The sequence below is a fragment of the Emydura macquarii genome, unplaced genomic scaffold (genome assembly GCF_026122565.2).
Source record: "Emydura macquarii macquarii isolate MOO-44397 ecotype Brisbane River unplaced genomic scaffold, CSIRO-AGI_Emac_v2 contig_312, whole genome shotgun sequence".
In the NCBI taxonomy this organism is placed as follows: Eukaryota; Metazoa; Chordata; order Testudines; family Chelidae; genus Emydura; species Emydura macquarii.
This window is the reverse complement of record NW_027130449.1, coordinates 305,041-328,704: the sequence shown is the minus strand read 5'-3', so window position 1 is coordinate 328,704 and position 23,664 is coordinate 305,041. Positions and strand designations below refer to the sequence as shown.

Below are 23,664 nucleotides of genomic sequence, written 5' to 3'. Positions count from 1 at the left end.
CCTAGAAAGAAGCATGTGGTTTGCTGCTCTCAACATGCAAGACGCTTACTTTCATGTGGACATCCATCCCTTCATGGACATTTCCTGAGATTCACAGTAGGTCATCATCACTTTCAGTACAGGGTTCTCCCATTCAGACTCACCAATGCTTCTTGCGTATTCCCAAAAGTTTTCTCCATTTTGGTGGTTCACCGCCACCGTTGAGGGTCCTTATATTCCCTTACCTCGATGATTGGTTGCTGGCAGCATGATCAAGAAGGGAAACTTGAGCCTCAATCTCCATGCTGCTCACACTCCTCTGCTCCCTGGGAATGAGGGTAAACATCAAAAAATTGACTTTGAACCCCACACAATCCCTGAAGTTTATTGGGGAACGCACGGATTCCTTGGAGTGGGACTCTGCTACAGATGCCTCCTTAGGCATGGCTGTTCTCCGTTCCACGGTTTCATCATCCTCACACCCTCCTCCTAACTAAGGCACTGCTTGTTAATCACGCTCACTGGAGTACAATAGGGACCATCATTCGAAGAAGAGGAGGTTACTTACCTGTAATTGGACGTTCTTAAAGATGTGTGGTCCTTATCTTTATCCAAGCTTGCCCTCTTCCCCTCCGCTATAGATCTTAGGTTTGCAGTAGAGAAGGAACTGCAGGCATGGTCGGTTCACCCTGCTCTTTATCACCATGGATGAAACATGCCCCCAACTTATGAGCATGAGTGCTCAGAGAATGGCGTTGTGTTCAATAATGACAGAGAATGCGGGGCATCTAGGGTTTTTTGGAAGAAACATCATGAGTTGGTTTTGGCCATGTTGAATTTAAACTGCCTGTGAGAGAGATCTAGGAGGAAATGTTAGAGAGACACAGAGAGAGAGAGGCTGAGATGCAGGATTGGATGGAAGGGGAGACATCAAAAGTAGGGCTAGGTGGCATAGGTGTAGTTTGACTGCTATATTTGGGGGGCGATGTGCGCATGAGTGCACTGAAGACAGGTCTCCTGGTTCACTGGCTCTCTTCTCTTCCTGGAGTGGTACCTGGGCAGCCAGGCCTGGGAGGGTGGATAAGATGGCTTAACGGGGGAGCCCCAACTGCTGCTGCTGAGGGATGCCGCATGCCGGGCTCACGCTTCCCTGTCCCCTTTCCCCTATCCCCTTCTCTTCCCTCTGCCCTATCCCATTCCCCTTCCTTCCCCACTGCCTCTCCCCCACCTCACCCCCATTTCCTTATATCCCTCCTTGCGTTGCCCCTCCATAGGGACTCACCATACAGGAAACAGGATGGTGGCCATACAGGGTGCTCAGCACATATATAAGTGGACGTGAACTAGCACTAGGACCCAGGAGGTGTCACCCAACTGCAAAGGCAAGGAGCAGTGAACAGGAGAAGCGGCTGCATTCTGCCCCTCCACTCCAGGCCCAGCTTGCAGCAAAAGGGGCCCAGCTGAGCAAGCGTAAATATGCCAGGGGGGGAGCACAGCATGGGAATGACAACGTTCCTCTCCTTCACCTTCCCCTCTCCACCTCTCCCCCCCGCAGGCTGAGCAGAGCAAGCCATGGGCAGCTCGATGCTCGCAGAAATTGGGGGGGGGAGGGCAGTGGCACTTGACCCTGTGTGCCCCTCCCCTGCCTCACCTTTGTTTGACTATGCCCAAGCTACCTGGGACTATGTTTTCCCCTCCTGCAAAAATCTTGAGATTCGCAGAATTTTTTCCCATTCCACATGGGGATGAAACTAAGACCTTTTGTTGAAAAAACGAAGTTAAGTCACGTGAAGAGGATGCAAGAGACTTGGCTTCAATTCCTTGCTCTGACTGATTCAGAGAAAGAATTTGAACTTGGCACTGTTATATCAGAGGTGTGTGCCCCTAATATTGGGCCACAGAGCCAGTCTTTTACTATTTCTGGCACAATGAATATTCAATATCTAATTAGTTATACAGAATAGATCAGCTCCAGCAGGTGAGATTGAGAGAGACAAACAAATGCTGCAGAAATGCCAGTAGCCTAGTGGTTAGGGCCTTCATCCGGTATCTGAAAGGCCTTGGATTAAGTCTCTGCTCCAGATCCAACACACCTCACTAGACACTCCAGCCTGGGTCCTGAGAAGCCATTCCCGCACACAGCTTTGTTGAATGAAATATGTTCCCACACAAAGTTTTGATCGTGACAAATCTGCATTTTCTGACCAAAAAAAAAACATTTCATAAAAAAAAATCCTGCCCAGCTCTAATTAGGCATGGATGGGGAAATGTGTGAGCCCTGGCTAGTTGAAAAATGAAAACCTATTTTTATGAAAAATTTCAGAATGTTTGAGTTGTTTTTATGCAGAAGTGTTCATTGTTTCATTTTTTTTCAAGAAATTTCTCCATTTTTTACCACAAACATTATGAAAATGTTATTGAAATATTTGGTAAACAAAAAATTCTCTAGCCATTTTGATGTTTTCCATAATAATTCTGAAGTTTTTAAAGGCATGAGAATTTTTTTTTAAGAAAAATGAAAAATTTCAACAATATTTGTTTCTAAAATTTGGTTTAGAGAAGAGGTAATCATTCAACCAAAAGCTTTTTCTTTGGTCAATTTCACACAGCTCCAGTCATCAATGAATCAGTGGTAGTTAAAGGTATGTAAGCTGATAAGGTTACCTATAGGCAAGGTCCGAAGGTATTGGGCAGCTCTCCTGCACATTCAAGATGAAGTAAATTTGTGAAGAAGAATGATAGATGAGGACATGGATGTTCCATGGTGCTGTGTCATCTGCCGAGTGACTTTGTATCTGTGTCATGGAGTTCTGTGTACTAAGTTCCATGCCATCTGTTGCTCTCTGGGTATTTCTTATTCTCCTGTGACTCCTCTGATCCATAGCTAAGCCTGGAAGCCCTTTCCCCAGATAGCATACCCAGCTATCTTGAGGACTATTGCATCTGGTACCTGACAACTGGCATCATGGCTGAAGGAAGAAAAGGAGCATCTCACTCAGTATTGTCCTACACACTGCGATCCCTGTCCATAACAGTGCTCTACCCCAGTTCTTGAATTTGCACATCAGAGCATGTGTCACATCGGTGCTGTGTGTATCTGATTGCTATTTTGTGACCGTAGTGTTTTTCCAGGTCACTATGGCCTATAGTGCCAGGCCATATCCCGGTCTTGGGTCTCTGAGGGATAGTCATCTCTATCCTGTGGATCCAGTATGTGTATTGAGCTGCTACACCCTCTCTCTGTCAGAGAAACTCTGGCATTGGGCCACAGTGCTTGAAGAGGGAAGGCAGTTCTTCTGTTTAGCTCCATCTGTTTAAGTGACTGTAAGTGGAATCCAGGTTGGGTGTGTGAAACCAGTCATCTCCCAAAGAGACCCTCTGCTGTTGTCCTTTCTATCCCCTGCCATCTGTGTGGCAAAGCGACCTCAGCAACCAATACACATCTCAACTGGAGGAGATGGAAATATTTGATGCTTGAATCTCCTAGAGGAGGTAGGTGTTAATTTTCCTATGGAATGGGGGGCATGTATTTTTACTAGTTAATACACCTGTGATTTTATCATTGCTGTCACTGCTTATTCTTCAATTCCTCTGCTTTTTCCCTTCTCGCAGGTTCCTGTTCTGGAAACTGCCTCCAACCAGCTGACAAGAGTATGTGTACCAGCTTCCTTTTCTTTTCGTTTCCTTTCGTTTTCTGTTGCTTTCTTTATAATTATATCATTTCTTTCTTGCTTTCTCTTTTCACAGGAATTTCTGCACAAACCCCGCCTGCCTGTGGCTGTTTCATTTTTCTCTCCTGGTTTCCATTTTTGTATATTTTGTATTAAAGTAGAAGTTTCTCATTGGTGTATCAGGCATATTTGTCCCAATGCTTCAGTGGCAGAGACAAGGCCATAAATAGGACAGATGCATTGCAGAGTGCTTTTCACTTCTCTGGAGCCTTGTTGAGTATTTGCCCTGTCATCTGCCCCTATGATATCCTTCTCTGAGTGGGACCCTCCTTTTCATCACCCACCATTTCTTCCTCCTCACAACTTTCCCTCTTGTTACTGTCTAGTGTGTCGAAACCTGTGACTGTTGTCTGTGGGGGCCTTTCTTCCCTGGTTGCTATGAGACATAGCTGTTCTTTGCACATGACTAAAACAGAGGGGGGGGGGGGGAATTGGCAAATAAACTGTTGCCAAAAATGCAGTTTCAGATCGACCCACACAGTTCACAAAGTCAGGCTGAATTAGGTGAATAGTTTCAGATGAAAAAAAAACTTGGGGAAAAAAAATTCTGAAAACGTCTGAATGCTTAGTTGGACCCAAAACAAAAACATTTTCAGATTTTTCGTTTTGGCCACCAAATTGAAAAATCAATTATTCATCCAGCTCTAGTCATGGCCCAGAGGGGCCAGGAGCAGCAGAATTATATCCTGCCTTACACTGACTCATGCTGCGTCCAACTCCTAGGGCCATGTACTGAATAGGTGGCAGGGGAGAGGACTGAGTGCAGAGAAGACAGGAGGAGTGACTCCCATCCCAGCAGAAATGCATGTTTCCATGTCAGGGACACCAGTCTCTTCCCACCCAGTCAAAGCCTCTGAACCCACCGGGATCAGGATTTTGAAGCAGAACCTGAGTTCTTGCCTCCTCCGGCATCGTTGCGAGTGATAGATATTCTGCCACTGGGACTGTGGCTGATGTGGGAAAGATTCCTGCTCTCTCTGTCTGAGCAACGTTAGCTCTGCAAGAATCAAACTCAGCACATTCTCCTCTGGTTACTGCACTCAGCATATCGAACGCTGAAAAATGCATTTTCCTTGCTCAGAGTGGAATCGCACAAGTAAGGGACTCTGCAAACATTCAGCTACACAACGTTGTTAGTAAGTAGTATTTTTTTGTTAAGCAAGACATTATTTTATGGTTTGTGGGCTCGTCCCCAGGGCAGTATTTTAGGGCCCAATCCTGCAACGCTTATTCCTGTAAATAAAGACTGAAGGATCAGGCCCTTAATAATGTAACATACAGCGGGTCTAATGTTCTGATTAGTTAACATTTATGGGTCCACTGTAGAACGCTTAGATTGCAACTGCTTTAAAGTTATGCAAATAGAGAGGCTAAAAACAATTACACTGAACCGAGTTTTGTTGGCCCTCTGGGAAATGAGTTCAGAGGAATAGTGAAACCAGCAGTAAGCAGCAGCCATTTAAGATGGAATGAGTTTCTTTCACAATTTTAAAGCCCAATCCTGAGTAATTCCACTTGGGCAAGGGCTATTTGTAGAAGTAAGAGCTGGCGGATGAAGAGCCACTCAAACCAAACCCCAGACCGTGGGCTGAGTTCTGGAACTTGCGGATCCGATGGAGTCTCACTGGAGATGAAGTGCAGCAGCTGCACTGTGGCGTGATACTCCAGAGCGGCCATGGCTGCAGGGGGAGGTTTATTAGCTGCTTCTATTAGCCATGTAGTCCTGCGCCGTATCCTTCATGCTGCTCTTTCCTCAGTGAATCCAGGGGTCTGTGTTCACTGGGCTTAGCCACAGCAAAACACACTGGTGTTTCTCAAGCACCATCAGCAGGGGGGAACTGTGATGCCTCCCCCGTTCTACACAGGGAAGGGGAAGTAAATGGCTGTCTAGAAGTTTGCAACTGAGGGACAGAAATGAAATGTTCTACTTACTCGTGTATAATCTGGAGCCGTTCCTTGGGAGATACAGATCCTTGGCCGTTTGCTTGGGGTGCAGCATGTCTGCCTCTCGCTCCCCTGTGTGGATCTCACCACTTCGCTCTATGCTCCTGTGTGGGATTTGCTCAACAACCACCATGTCTGGAACAAGCGAGGGCAAACCTCTTCTGCTGGAGTTTGTTTGTGTTGTCTGTGGGAGTTCTTAACACCACTAATTCCCTGTAAATTGTCCACCACTGCTGATGGCGAAAAGGAGATGAAAAGGCCAGCAACATTAGCCATCATTAGAATAAGAATCATGTATTCCTCACAGCCGAGATGCATATAATTAGAAATTAGAAAAAGGTCAGATCTTGCCATTATCAACTCAATCAGCTGCTGAGTGCCACACAGTCAATTAATTCAGCATCTGTATTTTTTACAACCCCGCGCACGTATTCCATTGGACTGTAACTCTTTTTCTGGACAGATATACTACGCAGCGAAGCAGGAACATAAAATGAGAGACCCTAAGCAAATGAGCTGAGATAATTGAGAGATTTATTTTTTTATATATATGTGTGTCAGGTTCCTTGCCTTTGCCCTTGAATATTGACTTTCAGAAATGTGATTGTTGGATGGATGCACTGTCCCTTTTTTCTCATGCCCATTTACTGAATAGCTCTGACGAACTTAACTTCCCAGTCCGTGTGCTGGTCAGGTTTTCTCTTTTTAGCCATTTGCATTGTTCCACTTTCTGAGAAAATAATGCAAGGGTTCAATAGCATATCGAAGGGAACCAGCATTATCAGGGCTACCACAGGAGCTGAAAGGCAAAGGTGTCCCAAGAGATTTCAACCTTTTCCTCTCAAAATTCCCTGGAGCAGATGGGCAGTAAAGGGAGTTTGCCCTGGCTCACCATGCTTCTGATTAATCTTTTCTTGCTGTATTTATAAACTGTGCCTCATCAGCGCCCTTTATTCTGTCTCCCTGTTGGCTTTGTGACTCAGCTGAGAAAGCCTTCACAGAGCATTAGGACAGAGAAATGTGTCTATCTCCTGAGGCCCTCACCTTCCTCCTACCCCTTTTCAGTGCCACTTTTATAAATCTCTGAGCTGATAAAGTGCAAGGCCTCATTATAGCAACTTAGTTCCAAAGGCCCTCATTCCACTATTGCCACTGCAGGCTGATCAGTACAGTTGATGGCAACCCAATTTAAACGTGCATAGTCATTCCACCCAGGAGCGGTCTGTGACTCACAGTTTGTAAAGATGATCACTAAAATTTGCAAATTTAAAAAATCTTTTGAAATGTAAAGCCTTTTCGTTATATAAAACTGGATTTATTGCCCCACAGTGAATAGCTGGAATTTTATATATTATGCAAGATTTCAAACTGAAGCTGTAAAACTTAAAGTTTCAGTTCCACGAGATGAATGTTTTATGTGTAAATTTTTTAACATTTATGGAGCACATTTTAATGAGGCCCAGGCTTTGCTCTAGGGAAAGCTTATGGCCACGTTGAGGCTCTGAAATCTTGCTAGAGAGAGTGGCCAGCTGAGAATAATCAAACACACTTTTACATCCAATGCTTAGTCTCTAACATTTCTTTGGGCATTTCTTTTAGCTGGGATGGTAATTGCACTGAGTTTTTGCATCTCCAAATAGTGGAGATGATGAAAAAATAGAGAAGAGTGGTAAAAACTCATGCTGAGTTGTTCTGAGCTGGATTGGTTCATTGGTTGACACTGACTAGAAAAATATTCTTCAACGAATAGTGAACCATTTATTTGGAAAGCCAAGTGATTAGCAGAGAAACAAAAATGTCACTGATTAATTACTAAATTTCAGTTGATGAAAGTGGTCTGGATATAAGTTCGTTTTCTCAGTTCAATATTTTATTTACTTTTATTTTTTGCATGTCTTGAAATAAGAACTGCAGGTACTTTGGTAAATATATTGAACAGCTGATTATTTTTGTCATACATTCTATATCTTCCTCTTTCTAAGTTCCAAGTGTAATTTCTAGCATCAGTACTTGGGGATGAATCAGATTGGTGGATCTGACACTTCCTATGGCAACAGAAATATTTCAGTACAGTATTTCTTTTCATTCGCCAGTTGTGAAAAAACGCCACTGTTTGAAGAGACTGCTTTTCTGCACTAACACCAACAGACCTAAACTGCGTTCCTAAAAAGGATTATATGGCGACCAGAAGAGAAATTGTACTGTAGGTTATTTAGTCAGATTAGCATCATTAGCAGTCCCCTAGGTTCACTTGTCAGTGTCTCATCTCTTCTCATAGGTTGCCAAATGATTCTAGTAGTTACCAGAAAGCCAGTGGATATGGACTGATCTCCTCTCTTTGTTTGTCCCTCTCAGATGGTGAAAGCAATTCAGGTCCTGAGAATTCATCTGCTGGAGCTGGAGAAAGTGAATGAATTGTGCAAGGACTTTTGTAACCGTTATATCACCTGCCTCAAAACAAAGATGCACAGCGATAACCTACTCAGGAATGACCTTGGGGGACCCTACTCCCCAAACCAGCCCTCCATAAACCTACACCCACAGGTAATGACTGAAAATGTCCACCACACATGCTTCCTTAAAGCCTGCCCTGGGGACTTATTGTTCTGCAAACAGTTTCTCTCCATGTTATAGAGTTCCTCCTCATTTCCATCCAGTTGTCAGGAGGCTGGTGATTTCATAGCAGCCTGTCTGAGCCAGGCAGAGGAATCCTGGAGATTTAGGACACTTTGGTTCTGATTTTCAGAGGCATTCTGTATCTGCAGCTCCCATTGACTTCCCATTGTAGTTACTCAACAATTCTGGAAATCAAGCAAAAAGTGTTTCTAGTCGGGCTGTAAAAATTGAAGCACCTCAAAGCTAGGGACTCTATTGAAAATGTAAGTCTTAATCAGTGTGTGTGTGTGTGTGTGTGTGTGTGTGTGTGTGTGTGTGTGTGTGTGTGTGTGTGTGTGTGTGTGTGTGTGTGTGTGTGTGTGTGTGTGTGTGTGTGTGTGTGTGTGTGTGTGTGTGTGTGTTTGAAAGCAACCGACCAATTACCTGCTCACATAATGAAAAAGCATAAAGGTGCAGGAGGAAAGGGTGCGGTGTTTGAGTTTGTTTCATTGGATTGCTCTGGATGCCACCCTGCAGCAGAGCATTCTTCCACAGAAATATGACTCTAGTGGGTGATTCCCACTGGCTAGTAGAGTTTTACCCACGGAAGTTTAAGGATTCTCCCCTTGTGCTGTAAGACGAAACTGAGATGTCAGATCAAGTATTGCATACGTCTGTATGTCAGTGTGCAGTGATAGCTACAGAGGCGCCCAAACGAGTTAGAACCATGGGAAATTCTTAGTGCTTGTCTGTATGATGAGTTAGTGCACAGCAAGCTGGGATGTAAACCTGCAGCGTCCTAGCATGCTGCACGTAACTGCCCGTCTGCTGCAAAAAGTTTACAAACTTCAATTTGTCAATTCTTGCCATAGAAAAAGGGGCAAGATTTCGTAGCAACAAAAGCCTGGAACAAAAATGTCATGAAGCCCAAACCCTATTAACTTTTTTCTTAAGCAACCCCTTGTTCTTTGTCCTCCCACTAGGTCAGTGCTTGTCTGTTTGAATTGCTCTGCTTGATTTCTTCTAGAAGTCCAGCAGCTGTGCCCATGGCAGAACAGTAATGCGGTTACAGTCCCTTCACAGCTCTCACTGCTGCTGTCTTTTAGCTCTTTCTTCGACGGCAGCACAGACAGTTGCTGGGACATGTAGCAGAGGACATTGGTTCCCTACTATTCCATTGTGCCCTGGGGATCACTAGCTAGGTAGGGTTCTTTGCTTGACATGTCTGGGTAGATGCTGGGAGTGGTGAACATCCCCAGGAGGGGAAGCAGGAAGGCAAGTTGTAAACCAGTCTGGCTAGATGGCAAGGTTTCTGAGATTATTTGAGTCAAACAGCCGGCCTTCATGGAATGGAAATCCAAACCTAGTGAAGCCAGTGAAGTGGAAGATTAACTACATCATGCAATATGTTGGAAGAAAATGAAGAGGTTCAGATAGAATTTGACCAGTAAATAATTCAAGGTATATAAAAATAACAAGAAATTACATTTATCAGAAGCGAGATTCCTGCAAGAGGATGGGTGGGTCCATTACACCATCAGGGAGAAAGTCCGGAAGTTAAGGACATTGCTGGAAAGTTAAGCAATCTTTTCCTAAGCCTGGTCTACATGTAAAACTCTTCCTGGCATCGCTGTGTGAAAAAACTGCATCCGCTAGCAACACAGCTAAGCTGACAATGCCTCGCCCCTCCAGTGTAGACACAGTTATGCTAACAGAAGAGCACTTCTGTCACCATAGCTCACGTTGCTTGGGGAGGTGGTGTCCCTACACCTACAGACCCCTTCTGTCGGCATTTGCTGCCTCTAAAGTGAGGGGCTATGTCAGAATAGCATCTTCATTAATGGTCTGATTGAACATCTTCATTAATGATCTAGAGGATGGGATAGATTGCACCCTCAGCAAGCTAGCCGATGATACTAAGCTAGGGGGAGTGGTAGATACCCTGGAAGGTGGGGATAGGATACAGAGTGTCAGACAAATTGGAGGATTGGGCCAAAAGAAATCTGATGAAGTTCAACAAGGACAAGTGCAGAATCCTGCACTTAGGACGGAAGAATCCCATGCACAACTACAGACTGGGGACCGACGAGCTAGGCAGCAGTTCTACAGAAAAGGACCTGGGGGTTACAGTGGATAAGAAGCTGGATATGAGTCAGCAGTGTACCCTGGTTGCCAAGAAGGCTAATAGCATATTGGGCTACATTAGCGGGACCATTGCCAGCAGATCGCAGGAAGTGATTATTCCCCTCTATTCAGCATTGACGAGGCCGCATTTGGAGTATTGTGTCCAGTTTTGAGCCCCCCACTACAAAAAGGATGTGGACAAGTTGGAGAGAGTTCAGTGGAGGGCGACAAAAATGATTAGGGAGCTGGAGCACAAGACTTATGAGGAGAGGCTGAGGGAACTAGGTTTGTTTTGTCTGCAAAAGAGAAGAATGAGGGGGGATTTAATAGCAGCCTTTAACTACCTGAAAGGGGGTTCCAGGGAGGATGGAGCTAGGCTGTTCTCAATAGTAGTAGATGACAGAACAAGGAACAATGGTCTCAAGTTGCAGTGAGGGAGGTCTAGGTTGGATATTAGGAAGACGTTTTTCACTAGGAGGGTGGTGAAGCACTGGAATGGGTTACCTAGGGAGGTGGTGGAATCTCCATCTTTAGAGGTTGTAAGCTGAGGCTTGACAAAGCCCTGGCTGGGATGATGTAGCTGAGGTTAGTTCTGTTTTGAGCAGGGGTTGGACTAGATACCTCCTGAGGTCCCTTCCAACTCTAATCTTCTATGATTCTATAATAGGCCCCATGGTGTAGACACAGCCTTAGTCTTCACCAGAGAGGACGCTGTGGAGATACTTACCTGGGACTTGCCTTTTCAGGTAACAGAAATGAGGTCAAAGAGTGGGGTGTCTGAAGAAGAGGTGCTGGAACAAATTAGTAACCTGGTCCCTATAGTTGAAGGATGTTCAGAATGAAGTGCCTGCGCTGATAGCAAAAATATGCACACTCTTATTTTTAGCAGCTGCTGTACAAGAGATGTGGAGGGGAGCAGTTGTATCTCTATTTTCGCAAGGTGCTTGGAGTGACCTGGGGAATCGCTGAGCAGTGAGCTGAATCTCTGTACATTGTCCATGGTTTGAAACAGTTATTTAAAATGGAATTATATTAGGGCATCGTGCACTTCATAGCTTGTGCAGGCCAAGTGCGTTGTACCCAAAGGGACTCCTGGCACCCTTTTGTCCCACTCCCCAGATCCCTGGGTGCTATCCTCCCACCTCTTCTATTGCAGGGAGTCCCTGAAATTTCCCCATCTTTCCCCTGCCAGGGGCTCTGTGTGCCTGGCGTTCCCCCTCCTCCCATGCCAGGGTCCCTCTTTCTCCCCAGGCCAGCAGCTCTGTGTGCACCCCCATTTCCACGTCCTCCCATGCCTTCTATTCCTGCCTCCCACCGGGGCATGGGGATTGTGGATCTCCTCCCCCAGACCAGATTTCCCTAATCTCCCCCCAACCAGGGTTTCTGTGTGCCCCATATTCCAAGGTCCCCTTTTCTCCCTTCCTATACCAGGGACTTTGTGTGGCCCCTCCTTCCCCCCCTTTCGCCCAATGCCTCCATTCCTCTCTCCCTGATTTTATCCAAGTCAATATGGTTCTGCCACTGGTGCCTAGGACACTCCCTGAAATTTTAGAATTGATCAGACGTAAGATTGAAAAGTTATCGTGCCAGATACAGACAGACTGGCAGACAGAGAATGCCATCTGAGGCCTCTTCTGGCCTTAAAACAGCTATGAAAAACTTCCCCTGAAATGGCCCAAACCAAGTTCCATCCGGGTGTGTCTTGGGACATAAATTCAGGGGATTGCGTCAGGTGAATGGGGAAGAGTGTAATCTGCCCTAGTGCTGCGCACTGGCCCATTCCTCTCCTCCTGCTACAGACATTGTCTTCTGCAGGGGTGGGGCTGGTAGGGCCGCCAAGATGCAGGTCTTGAATTAACACTCTATTGAGGTGAGTAGGGTAGCTGCTGCCTTCTTATAGCTGTTTTTCCTGACTCTCTGCAGACTGAGGTAGAGGTCTCTTGCCTTTAGTGGCCCTCAGTTCAAGCCTTTCTCTGCAGTCATGATGGCTAGAAACCATTAGCTGTTAGCTACAATTCTGCAGGAGCTGGGGCACTAGGCATGAGTGCCTGTGTCTTAACGTGACCCTGCATATAGCAGACCTTCCCAAAGAACCTCTACAAAAAGTCAGGCACCAAGAGCACTATGCTTCCAATAGGACTGCGGCGTTTTTTATAGTAGCTCTTGGAATAATGCAAAGTAAAGCACTTTCCTCAAATTATGGCTCCCCAATGTACACTGCACTTAGCCATGCTTAGTGTATAAAAGCGACAGTGTGAGCACACCTTGTTTGAAATGTACAAACGATATTTGTCTTAAATCTAATATTGAAGGTTGCATTATCCGATTATTTGGTTACACAACATGATATTCTCCTGCTTTCTTTTGAGGAGAGGGTTTTTTTTTTTCTGTTTGTGTTTCAGTCCCACTGTGTTTATCACCCTTTCGTGGCAGCTTTCTGTAAATTTTTCAGCGTTTACTAGCACAAGTATTGGTGAAAAGCAAACCTAAAATCCAAATGCTTGACTATTCACCAAAAGCAAATTTCAGATTGTATATTCAGACATCTAAAATTCCCTCTGTGTAGTGCATAAATCATCCAATCAAAGAACAAAAACTAATAATACATTATTTGAATAATTATTATGAAGTCAGATAGTTGAGCTACTAAGGGCTTACCTACATGGCATAGCAAAGCACTGCAGAGGGGTGTGATTCATAGAGTGCTCTAATATGTTGCATTCCAATAGCCCCATGTAGACCCTACTGGTGACCACAGTACAATTATGTTCAACATCCGTGCGGGAGGAATAGTACCAAAACCTAGCACTGTGACACTACATTTTAGAAAGACGGATTTTCCAACACATGAGGAAGCTTATCAAATAAACCCTAACGTCAAAAGGGAATTGAAATTCTTTGATTCAGCATGGAGGCTATTTGAACATTCCTTAATAGAATCGGGGAAGGACCCCTAAGCCAAAAAAAAACCAAACAAACAAAAAAACAAAGCATAAAAAGGCAAACAATAAAAACGGCTGGTGTAATGGTAAAGCTATTTGAGAAAATGGCAGAAAATGGCAATCCACCCCTAGGGAAGCCAACAGGACTGAAAAAAACGTGCAAGAAAGAACCGGAGAGCAAAGAGGGGATTTGAAGCGCAGTGAGCCAAAGAGTTAAAAACCTACCAAGAGATTCTGTCTATTGGACAGAGGCAAGAAGCCTGTTGAGCCACTGGACTATCAGGCAGTGGAGGACCAGATTGTGGCCCAGGATTTTGCATGCACACACCCTGTGCAGCCTTCCTGGCTGACTGCTCTGGATGCAGATGGAAAGCAAACTCTATGAGGCTGCTGTTTCTCCCAGCCTTCATTGCACCCCCCCGGCATGTTAGCCAGCCCAGCCGGCGTAGAGGACAGGCTAGTAATCTGCTGCTGGTGAAGCTGCTGTGAAATACAACCCCCCAGGAGCCAGGGGAGAGCAGGGAAGGAATTCCATTCCTGAGCTCCTCATGCTGTGTGGCATCTACACATCTCTTACATAGGACACACAGGCACACGACTAGTCGTAAGGGAGCAACAAAGATCAGGACATTGCAGAGAAGCTAAATGATTTCTTTGCCTCATTCTTCACCAGGGAGGTAGACCCAGACGCACTGGTTTCAGATGGGTTTGTGTTTAAGCCATGTCTCTAATGCTACTCCCAGTGCTACCAAGGCTACACTGTTTATACTCATGCTAGCTTGATGAGCGCTAATGCAAGTACATGTGCACGAGCAGGGGAATCACATCCCGAGATCGTAGTATAGACAAAGCCTAAGAGAGCTGAGCTGAGAACAAAAATACACAATTCTCAATAAAATCCACAGTTATCCAAGAGAGCTGGCTGTATTTTAAAGAAACCTTATTGAGGGCGCAGGAACAAACCATCCCGATGTGCTGAAAGAATAGCAAATATAGTAGGCGCCCAGCTTGGCTTAACAAAGAAGTCTTTGGAGAGCTTAAACACAAAAAAGAAGCTTACAAGAAGTGGAAGTTTGGTCAGATGACTAGGGAGGATTATAAAAATACTGCTCGAACATGCAGGAATGAAATCAGGAAGGCCAAAGCGCAACTGGAGTTGCAGCTAGCAAGGGACATGAAGGGGAACAAGAAGGGTTTCTACAGGTATGTTCCCAACAAGAGGAAGATTAGGGAAAGTGTGGGCCCCTTACAGAATGGGGAGGCAACCTAGTGACAGAGAATGTGGAGAAAGCTGAGGTACTCAATGCCTTTTTTGCCTCTGTCCTCCCAGAAAAGGTCAGCTCCCAGACTACTGCAGTGGGCAGCACAGAATGGGGAGGAGGTGAACATGCCTCAGTGCTGAAGGAACAGGTTCAGGACTATTTAGAAAGATTGGACATACACAAGGCCATGGGGCCAGATGCAATGCATCTGAGGGTGCTGAGAGAGTTGACTGATGTGATTTCAGAGCCATTGGCTATTATATTTGAAAGCTTGTGGCAATTGGGGGAGGTCCCTGATGATTGGAAAAAGGTGAATATAGTGCCCATCTTCAAGAAGGGGAAGAAAGATGATCCAGGGAACTACGGACTGGTCAGCCTCACCTCAATCCATGGGAAAATCATGGAGCAGGTCCTCAAGATATCCATTTTAAGGCACTTGGAAGAGAGGAGGGTGATGAGGAACAGTCAACATGGATTCACCAAGGGCAAGTCATGCCTGACCAACCTGATTGCCTTCTATGCAGAGGTGACGGGATCTGTGGATGTGGGGAAAGTGGTGGATGTGATATATCTTGACTTTAGCAAAGCTTTTGATACAGTCTCCCACAGTATTCTTATCATCAAGTTAAAGAAGTATGGGTTGGATGAATGGACTATAAAATGGATAGAGAACTGGCTAGATCATCGAGCTCAACGGGTAATGATCAATGGCTCCATGTCTAGCTGGCAGCCAGTCTCAAGCAGAGCACCCCAGGGGTCGGTCCTGGGGCCGGTTTTGTTCAACATCTTCATTAATGATCTCTGGAGGATGGGGTAGATTGCACCCTCAGCAAGTCTGCAGATGACACTAAGCTAGGGGGAGTGGTAGATACCCTGGAAGGTAGGGATAGGATACAGAGTGACCTAGACAAATTGGAGGACTGGGCCAAAAGAAATCTGATGAGGTTCAACAAGGACAAGTGCAGAGTCCTGCACGTAGGACAGAAGAATCCCATGCACAGCTACAGACTGGGGACCAACTGCCTAGGCAGCATTTCTGCAGAAAAGGACCTGGGGGTTACAGTGGATAAGAAGCTGGATATGAGTCAGCAGTGTGCCCTGGCTGCCAAGAAGGCTAATAGCATATTGGGCTGCATTAGTAGGAGTATTGTCAGCCGATTGAGGGAAGTGATGATTCCTCTTTATTTGGCATTGGTGAGGCCGCATTTGAAGTATTGTGTCCAGTTTTGGGCCCCCCACTACAAAAGGGTTGTGGACAAATTGGAGAGAGTCCAATGGAGGGCAACAAAAATGATTAGGGGGCTGGAGCACAAGACTTATGAGGAGAGACTGAGGGAACTAGGTTTGTTTAATCTGCAAAAGAGAAGAATGAGGGGGATTTAATAGCAGCCTTTAACTACCTGAAAGGGGGTTCCAGGGAGGATGGAGCTAGGCTGTTCTCAGTGGTAGTAGATGACAGAACAAGGAGCAGTGGTCTCAAGTTGCAGTGAAGGAGGTCTAGGTTGGATATTAGGAAAAAGTTTTTCATTAGGAGGGTGGTGAAGCACTGGAATGGGTTACCTAGGGAGGTGGTGGATTCTCCATCTTTAGAGGTTTTTAAGCTGCGTCTTGACAAAGCCCTGGCTGGGGTGATTTAGCTGAGGTAAGTTCTGCTTTGAGCAGGGGGTTGGACTAGATGACCTCCTGAGGTCCCTTCCAACGCTAATAGTCTATGATTCTATACTGGAGAGCAGGAGGGTGGCAACTGCTGAACCCACCTGCAAAAACTGCACAGGATGCATGTCAGCGTGTAGGATGTGCTAATGGTAAAGCTTCTCTAAAGGAAATGGGTGTCCTTTCTACTCTAGTCACGTTTTTCCCCATGTCAACTAAAGGAGAACCAGAGTGGGAATAAATTATCATTTTCCAAAACAGTGCAAGGTTGAAGATGGGTGCTACTGTGTTAATTTGATGGAATATACAGGCCCAAAGGGTCCAACATGTTAACATGGCCAGGTTTGGGTTTTGGTACACAGAGACATCAGTCTGCTTAGTACTAGGTCAAACACACCTTTAACAATCCTTTTAACCTTTTATTAAAGATATAGAAAAGAAGGCAAAACAGTGAAAGGCTTTGCAATGTAGGGTATTAAAGAAGGCTTTCATCCTAACAACATCTCATGTTCCTTTCCACGTTAGCTGCAGAGGGCTTTTAGAAAGAACCCCTCTTTTCTCCTGTCTGATAGTCTCTTCGATAGTATTAAGGATGGTAACAATTGTCTTTTCTAGGGAAAAGAGATGAAGTTAGTTGAGCTGCGCTGGAGCTGTCTTTAATACTGTTGTTGTTACAGTCCAGTCCCATTTCCTAAAAACAAAAGAAAACAAATACGCACAAGAGGGAGCAAGAAAAGAACAGCAAAGATAGAAAATGCAGCTTCTGTCTCTGATGTTGACTCTCACTTGTAGCTTCACTGCTGGAAAAGCACCCGCCCAGCCCTGAGCAGTCACTACAAGACCTGCAAACAGTCTCAGGCTGTTTAGGGCATTGCTTTTGGCTGCTTTTCTGGTCACAGGCTTACAGCAGTGTTCTAAAATATACAGTCTTGGCTGGCTATGCAAGACTCTTATTAGACAGAAGGAAAAAGAAGAGGGATAATGTGATGGGATGTGCATACTCTGCACTGATCCGACTGGGTTAACTGCACCCTCTGGGCTGAGGAGGCCACGCCCACCCACCACTGCTGGGCATGCTTAAGATGGAGACAGGATATAAAAGGGAAGGGCCCAGCTCAATTTGGGCTGATGGAGGAGGAGAGCAGATGTGAGCTGCAGGCTCCTGCCATTGAGTTGCTAGAACTACAGACTGTGGAAGCTGAGCCAGGGAGATCAACAATGGAACCCCCACTGACCCCCGAAGGCATCCCCAGGAAGACATCCCCAGGAACGCTGTCAGAGCAGTAATGCAGGATAGGAAGCGGCCCAGGGAACACAACTGGTATAGTTGGAAACCGAGCCGAACTGGGAACTACCTGTTTCACAGGGCCAGATGCAGAAGGGTGGGCCCGGGTCCCCCTGTCCTACCACACACCCATCTCAGGGTGGGGGTCATAGCCCTAAGGACTCTGGCCACTAGGCCACACTCCAGCCATGGGGCCACACTGCCCGGCCTTATAGGTGCAGACAACAGTATCTACTTGAGCCACATAAGCCATAATGCCTTATTTGTCGCACATGACCTGACATCCCATTGGGGGATGTGTCTATCCTGCACCAGATAGGATAAAAAAGAAATAAGGTGGGGAAGGAAAAGAACACATGAGGAGAGAGATACACATGAGGAGATAGCGTTCATTGAGTAGCCGTGCTGTCTTCACTACATTATGTCAATGGGAGACACTCTTCCATCAACATAGCCTATGCTTCTCATTCTGGTGGATTACTGAAGTCGACGGAAGAAGCGCTTGATAATTGATTTGAGTGTGTCTTCACTGCCGACATTATCGCTCAGTTTAGTCATGCCCTTAGAATTAGGACACAGATGATCTGACAGTGTTACGGTAGATTCCAGGGATCCAGGAGACAGTGGCGGTGGCAGACATGATGGTGAAGCTTGTTCTCTTTCCTGTTCTTTTGTCTTTCAGTCATCCATTGTCCGCATCCCTTCTAATTTCCTTCCCAACATCTTTTATTTTAAGGATCCCAAAAGGGAGTGATGGGTGGAATAGCCCATCCCCTCATTATTTTGTTCACCAGTTAGGCCTGATTTCTGACATATAAATTTTGATCCATTGATTTCCAGTCCCATGTTTCTTTTGTTTACCAGGCATCATCTCAGTTATTACAACAATGCTCCAAAGTGCTGTTCTAGCACTGGTTTGGTTCAATTTAGTTTTTCATGGTCTGGAAAAGGAAATGGACAAGTGAGGTGGTAAAATGTGCAAAGAACTCAAAATTACTTAGATTAGTCAAGAAGAGAGAGGACTATGAGGAAATCTAGAAGGATTTATTAAAGTTAGGAAGTTTGGTAAAATGATGGATGGCAGATTAAATTAATTATGGAAAAATGTAAAGTAATGTACATTTACAGGAATAACTGTAACCAATCAGGCAAAGGATCTGGGAGTCTTTCTGCACAGCTCAATGGAAACCTCTGTTCAATCAGCATCAACAGTAAAAAAAGTTAAGAAAATATTTACAGATATTAAAGTAAAAAAGGACATTATGATCATCTAAGCTGTCCTCCTGCATAACACAAGCCAGAGAATGTCATCCAGTGATTCCTGCATCAAGCCTGAACTAGAGCCTCTATTTTAGAAAGCCATCTTATCTTGATTTAAAGACGTTATGTGGTAGCGAATCCACCACATCCATGGTAAGTTGTTTCAATTGTTAATTACCTGCTGATAAAAATGGACACATTATTTCCAGTCTGAATTTCTCTAGTTTAACATCTAGCCATTGGTTCTTGTATCATTGTCCGCTAGAGCAAAGAGATTTCTACTATCAGAATTTTTCTCCTCATGCAAATATATATCAAGTCATCTATTAATGTTCTTCTTGATAAACTAGATCAGCCCCTCAATACTGTCTCTCCATCTCCCAACCACCCTGCTCCTTCCTGTCCCCACACACCATGAAGAACTTGGGGCATCCATGTCTCCTGCTGACTTACAGCCCTCCCTGTATATGTATGCAAACTCAAGAAGATGGGAATCCACCCTGAGTGGTGGTGATAGTGATGATAGCAGGAAGGGGAGCTAGAAGGCTGTTCCCATCAACTAGATTGCAGTGGAATTCTACCAGTGTCAGTCACTTTCTGGCAATATGTGTTATCAGCAGCGATCACCAATATGTTTCTCTTATGGCAATGTCCTTTCCAATTCAGCATTGCCTCTTTTCTCTTGGTGCTTTGTCTGATCTGTCATATTCATTTCCATGGCAGCACCTCATTTTGCCACAAAAAGTGTTGCCAACATTTAAAAAAGAGGCTCCCCTGATGTCCCCCCCCCCTAGTCTGTGATTCAGCTTATCTTCCAGGTGTGCATGTGCTACAAAACTGGAGGAGTCTATTCATTTGTTTTCCCATGTAAGCTAAAATGCTTTGGTATAAGTATAACCCCAGATAAAGGCAGCACAACTGGGGAAACAAACTTCTATTACATCCATTGGCGTGAAATATTTATACTTTGTTCCTGAAAATATCCTGAGTGTATTGATGCTGCAGCTGGTGGCTGCTGAAATGTGTGTGTGTGTGTGTAAAGAAGGACTTGTACTAAAGTCCACAGGTCTCCCGCCCTGGGCATTTTTAAAAAACACCTCTTTGGTATGATCTGGTGCATACCAAAAGGAGAAAATGTGCTTGCCTGCTGTTTTTTCCTGAGTCCTAGAAATGAAAATCATCCTTGGTGGGGGCATCTTACCAGGGGGGAGTTACTCTTTCAGAGGAAAGGAAGTCACAAACTTCCCTTCGATCTGCCATGAAATATTAACCAGGGCCTCACATGCCTTCTTGTGTTCATCACTGAAATGAGGTTCAGGCAAGGGGAGAAATTTGCTGAGAAGGAAGACTCTTCTTCAAACACAGAGAGCAAAATACCAAAGAGCACGGGCAGCCCTAGAAAATGTTGCTCAGCTGGATATTTTGTCATTAAAAAGAAATGTTCCAGTGTGAAGCCCCTCTTTACAGTTGCCATTTGATGCTCTGGAGGAGACATTCACATTGGGCTGAAGCCATAAATGGTCTGGGTTAGTCATTTCAAAGACAAGAGTTCTGGTCATTTCACATGGAATACTAGTTTAAGTTGGCGTGAACACTGGATGCAAAATATTCCTCCGGCCTGCAGGAATTAGTGTGTTTGGTTATCCCATTTTAAAGTTCACAGGACCTAGATGGCATTTTGATTCATTAAATATTCTTTGTTCTCTACCCTTGTCTGACGTCACAATTCATTTGCTGGGAGCATGTGAAAATCATTGTGGAGCATGTGCAAAGCTGTAGGGTGGAAAAATCCTATTAGCTTAGGTACCCTGGCCTTCTAATTGTATTATTGTGCATATTAATATCGCATTACAATGGTTTCAAGTGTTACATCATGGTTTTTTGACGATGCAACAAATGGGCTATACCCTTTGAGGGTCTGCTATGGATAGGTGACTGAGCTTTACTTGCACCAAGCCACAATTACTGAGCACGTTCCTATCATCCTTACACTTATGTCTGATACCTGATTGGAGCCATTTCTAAAGAACACCAGAACATTTCCGTCAAAGTGAAATTCAAAAGAAAATGAGGGAAACGTTTCACCAAAATGAGGCTCTTCCATTTTGAGAGCCGCTCTAGTCATTTCATTCGCCCCACAGGAGCCTTCCAGGCATGAAGAATTTTAACTCACCAGAAAAGGATGAGGATTGACTCCCTCTGGTGGAATGACGGAGGCTCTGTGGCTAAAGAAACAAGATGGGTGGAGCCAGTATTTCACCTTATTCCCCTGCTGATGAATCTTGCCTCTGAGATAGGAGGTGAGCAACTCATCGTATGGCAGCAGCCAGGATTGGCACAGAACCATGCTGGCACTCAGCAATCAAGAGAGGGAAGCCAGTGTAGAGAGTGGAGGACAAGTATGATGTATTCGTGGTACTGAGGGGATGTTCCGAAGCGTTCTGTGCTAATTGGGAGGTTCTAAAGGCTGATGTCTTGGTTCCCAGGTAGAATGCATTGCTGTAATCCAGACAAGAGGTGACAAAAGTGTGTATAACTACGGCCAGGATGGGATGGAGTCCCCTTCCAACCAGTGATGATAGAATCCATTACTCACGGATGCTGCTTTGTGAGAGCTTAGTATAAGTGAGGAATCAAGGAGCATCCTAAACTATGGACTGAATTGACCAATTGTGGGTATGAGCCTGCAACCAAAATAGACTGCACCATGGTTGCAGAATCTTCAAAGAACTTTCCTTGCCCTATCAGCATCACTTCTGTCTTGTTTGTGTTCAGCATCGAGCAGCTCATCTTTATCAATGAACCGGGTCTTGTCCAAGACCTGCACCATCATGGTGGTAGTGGTATGGTAGTGTGGGGTGAAGGATTGCTAGAGCTCTCATCCTTGAGCTTGTAAAGCTTATCCAGTCTTTACGTATTTGTTTCAGTCATAGCAATATCAGTTCGATTAATTACATTTCACATTTAAATGTAAATTGAAAATGAGCAACGGCTTTGGAGAAGAATCACTCAGCGTGCAGCAAAGAGGGCATCATGGTTTCAAGGGAGCAGCACCTGTATTCTGCTCTCTGTGGCCCACTCCAGTCAGCTCTCCAGTTGTCACCTGTCTCTGGATAGGAGCCCTTATGTCATTCACTTCTGACCAGAGAGTTTTAAGACTGCACTGCTCCCTGCCTTATCTGATGGTATTCCCAAGCAAGCCAGTCTGCCAGCCAGTGAGTTCTTCTCTCCAAGGGCTAGGAACAGTGTGTTGCCAGCAGTTACAAGTTACCATGCAGATCTTTCTAAGCAAGCTCATTTATTCTTAAGGTAAAAGCATGACAGAGAAAACATAATAAAAACAATAAACAGGTTTAAACATGCCAAGAGTCACCTATCAGTTGTATGGGACCCTAGTAGGCCAAAGTCTTTTCAACCCTTCCTTGAACAGGAGGTCCTGTCCATTTGATGTATAGAAAAAAGGCCACGAGTCAGTGTAAACTCAACCTTTTAAAACCAAAATCCCTTTCTTTGTCTATTGGTCTCTGAAAAACAGTTTGAACCAGTAAATGCAAGCCTTCCCCGGGGTGGTACCTTTTGGAGCTATATACAACCGAAGTGATTCACCTGAATCACACCCACTGTTTCTGTTTCCTGGCAGCGCTGTGGAAATCCTTCCCCTGGAGTTGCATACAGTCTTGAGCCCACAGTGATACATAAACCATTTGTACAATATGGTTCCCAAAGATATTGCATGGGCTGCACTATCTGTCACAGACAGGGTCTGCGATTCCTCCAAGAAGACCAAGTGAAAAAGGCAGAAAAGCATTAACCATTAATCACCTGACATGTATTAATTTATATTGTGGTTGCAGCTAGGAGCCCCAGCCATGGACCAGGTGCTGTATTGTGCTAAGCACTATATAAATGCAGAACCAAAAGATGGCCCTCACCTGAAAGACCTTACAGTATATAAGACAAGAGACAATGGGTGGATATAGAAAGTCCAAAGGCAGAGCACAAGGAAACAATAAAACAATGCTCATCAGCATGATAGGCAGTGCTCTTCGCGCACCAGCTGCCTTGCAATTACAAAGTGTTTTGGAGGCATCGCAGCAAAGGAGAGTTTTAAGAAGAGATTGGAAGGAGGACAATGAGATGGTTCTGATGACATTTACAGGGGCAGCATGGGTGCTAGTTTGAAAATTTCACACGTGAGTGGAAATCAACATCTCAACAGTGTATGAGAAATGGTAGGTAGGGTGGAGATAGGCCAGGAAGAGCCTTGAAAGTGAATACAAACAGCTTATGTTTGATGTGCTAGAGAAAGGGGAGAGGATGAAGAGGGGGGTGACATGGTCAAAGTGACAGGCTGGGAAAATGATCTTTGTGGCTGCATTTTGAATATACATGAGTGGGGGGAGATTGCTTTTGTCAAGGTCATAGTTGAGGATGTTGCATTATCAAACACAAGATGGTGAAAGCCAGGATAAGAGTTTTGGTTGTGCGGATGAATAGGAAAGGCCGTACCTTAGAGATGTTATGCGGAAAGAATGTGGAAGATTTAGACCCAGCTTGAATGTGATCTAGAGGAAGAGTGGAGTCGAAGATGACACCCAGTTATGAACCTGAGTGACAGGGATGGTGGTGTTGTCCACAGTGATCATGAAAGATGGGGGGAGGGGTTATGGAGGAGGGTCAGCCATGTTGAGTGGGCCGGACGTTCACAAAGAGATGTCACAGAGACAGGCCAAGATTTTAGATCAGACAGGAAGCAGGGCCAGGTTGTATAGGTAGATCTGTGGGTCATTGCTACAGAGATAATACTTGGTGGTGATGAACACAGCTGACAGGTTGAGGAGAATGAGGATGGAGTCTTGGCTTTGGCCTTTAGCTAGGAAGAGGTCATT

The 23,664-nt window shown here is 45.0% G+C and overlaps 1 protein-coding gene across 1 annotated transcript in view; it reads left to right on the top strand.

Annotated features, from left to right (window-relative positions):
- PKNOX2 (PBX/knotted 1 homeobox 2) overlaps window positions 1-23,664 on the top strand; it is a 475,675-nt gene that overhangs the window by 320,969 nt on the left and 131,042 nt on the right. Inside the window, exon 6 of the mRNA XM_067563088.1 lies at window positions 8,010-8,198. Coding sequence (XP_067419189.1) covers window positions 8,010-8,198 — 189 coding nt within the window. The remainder of the gene's footprint in view (window positions 1-8,009; window positions 8,199-23,664) is intronic.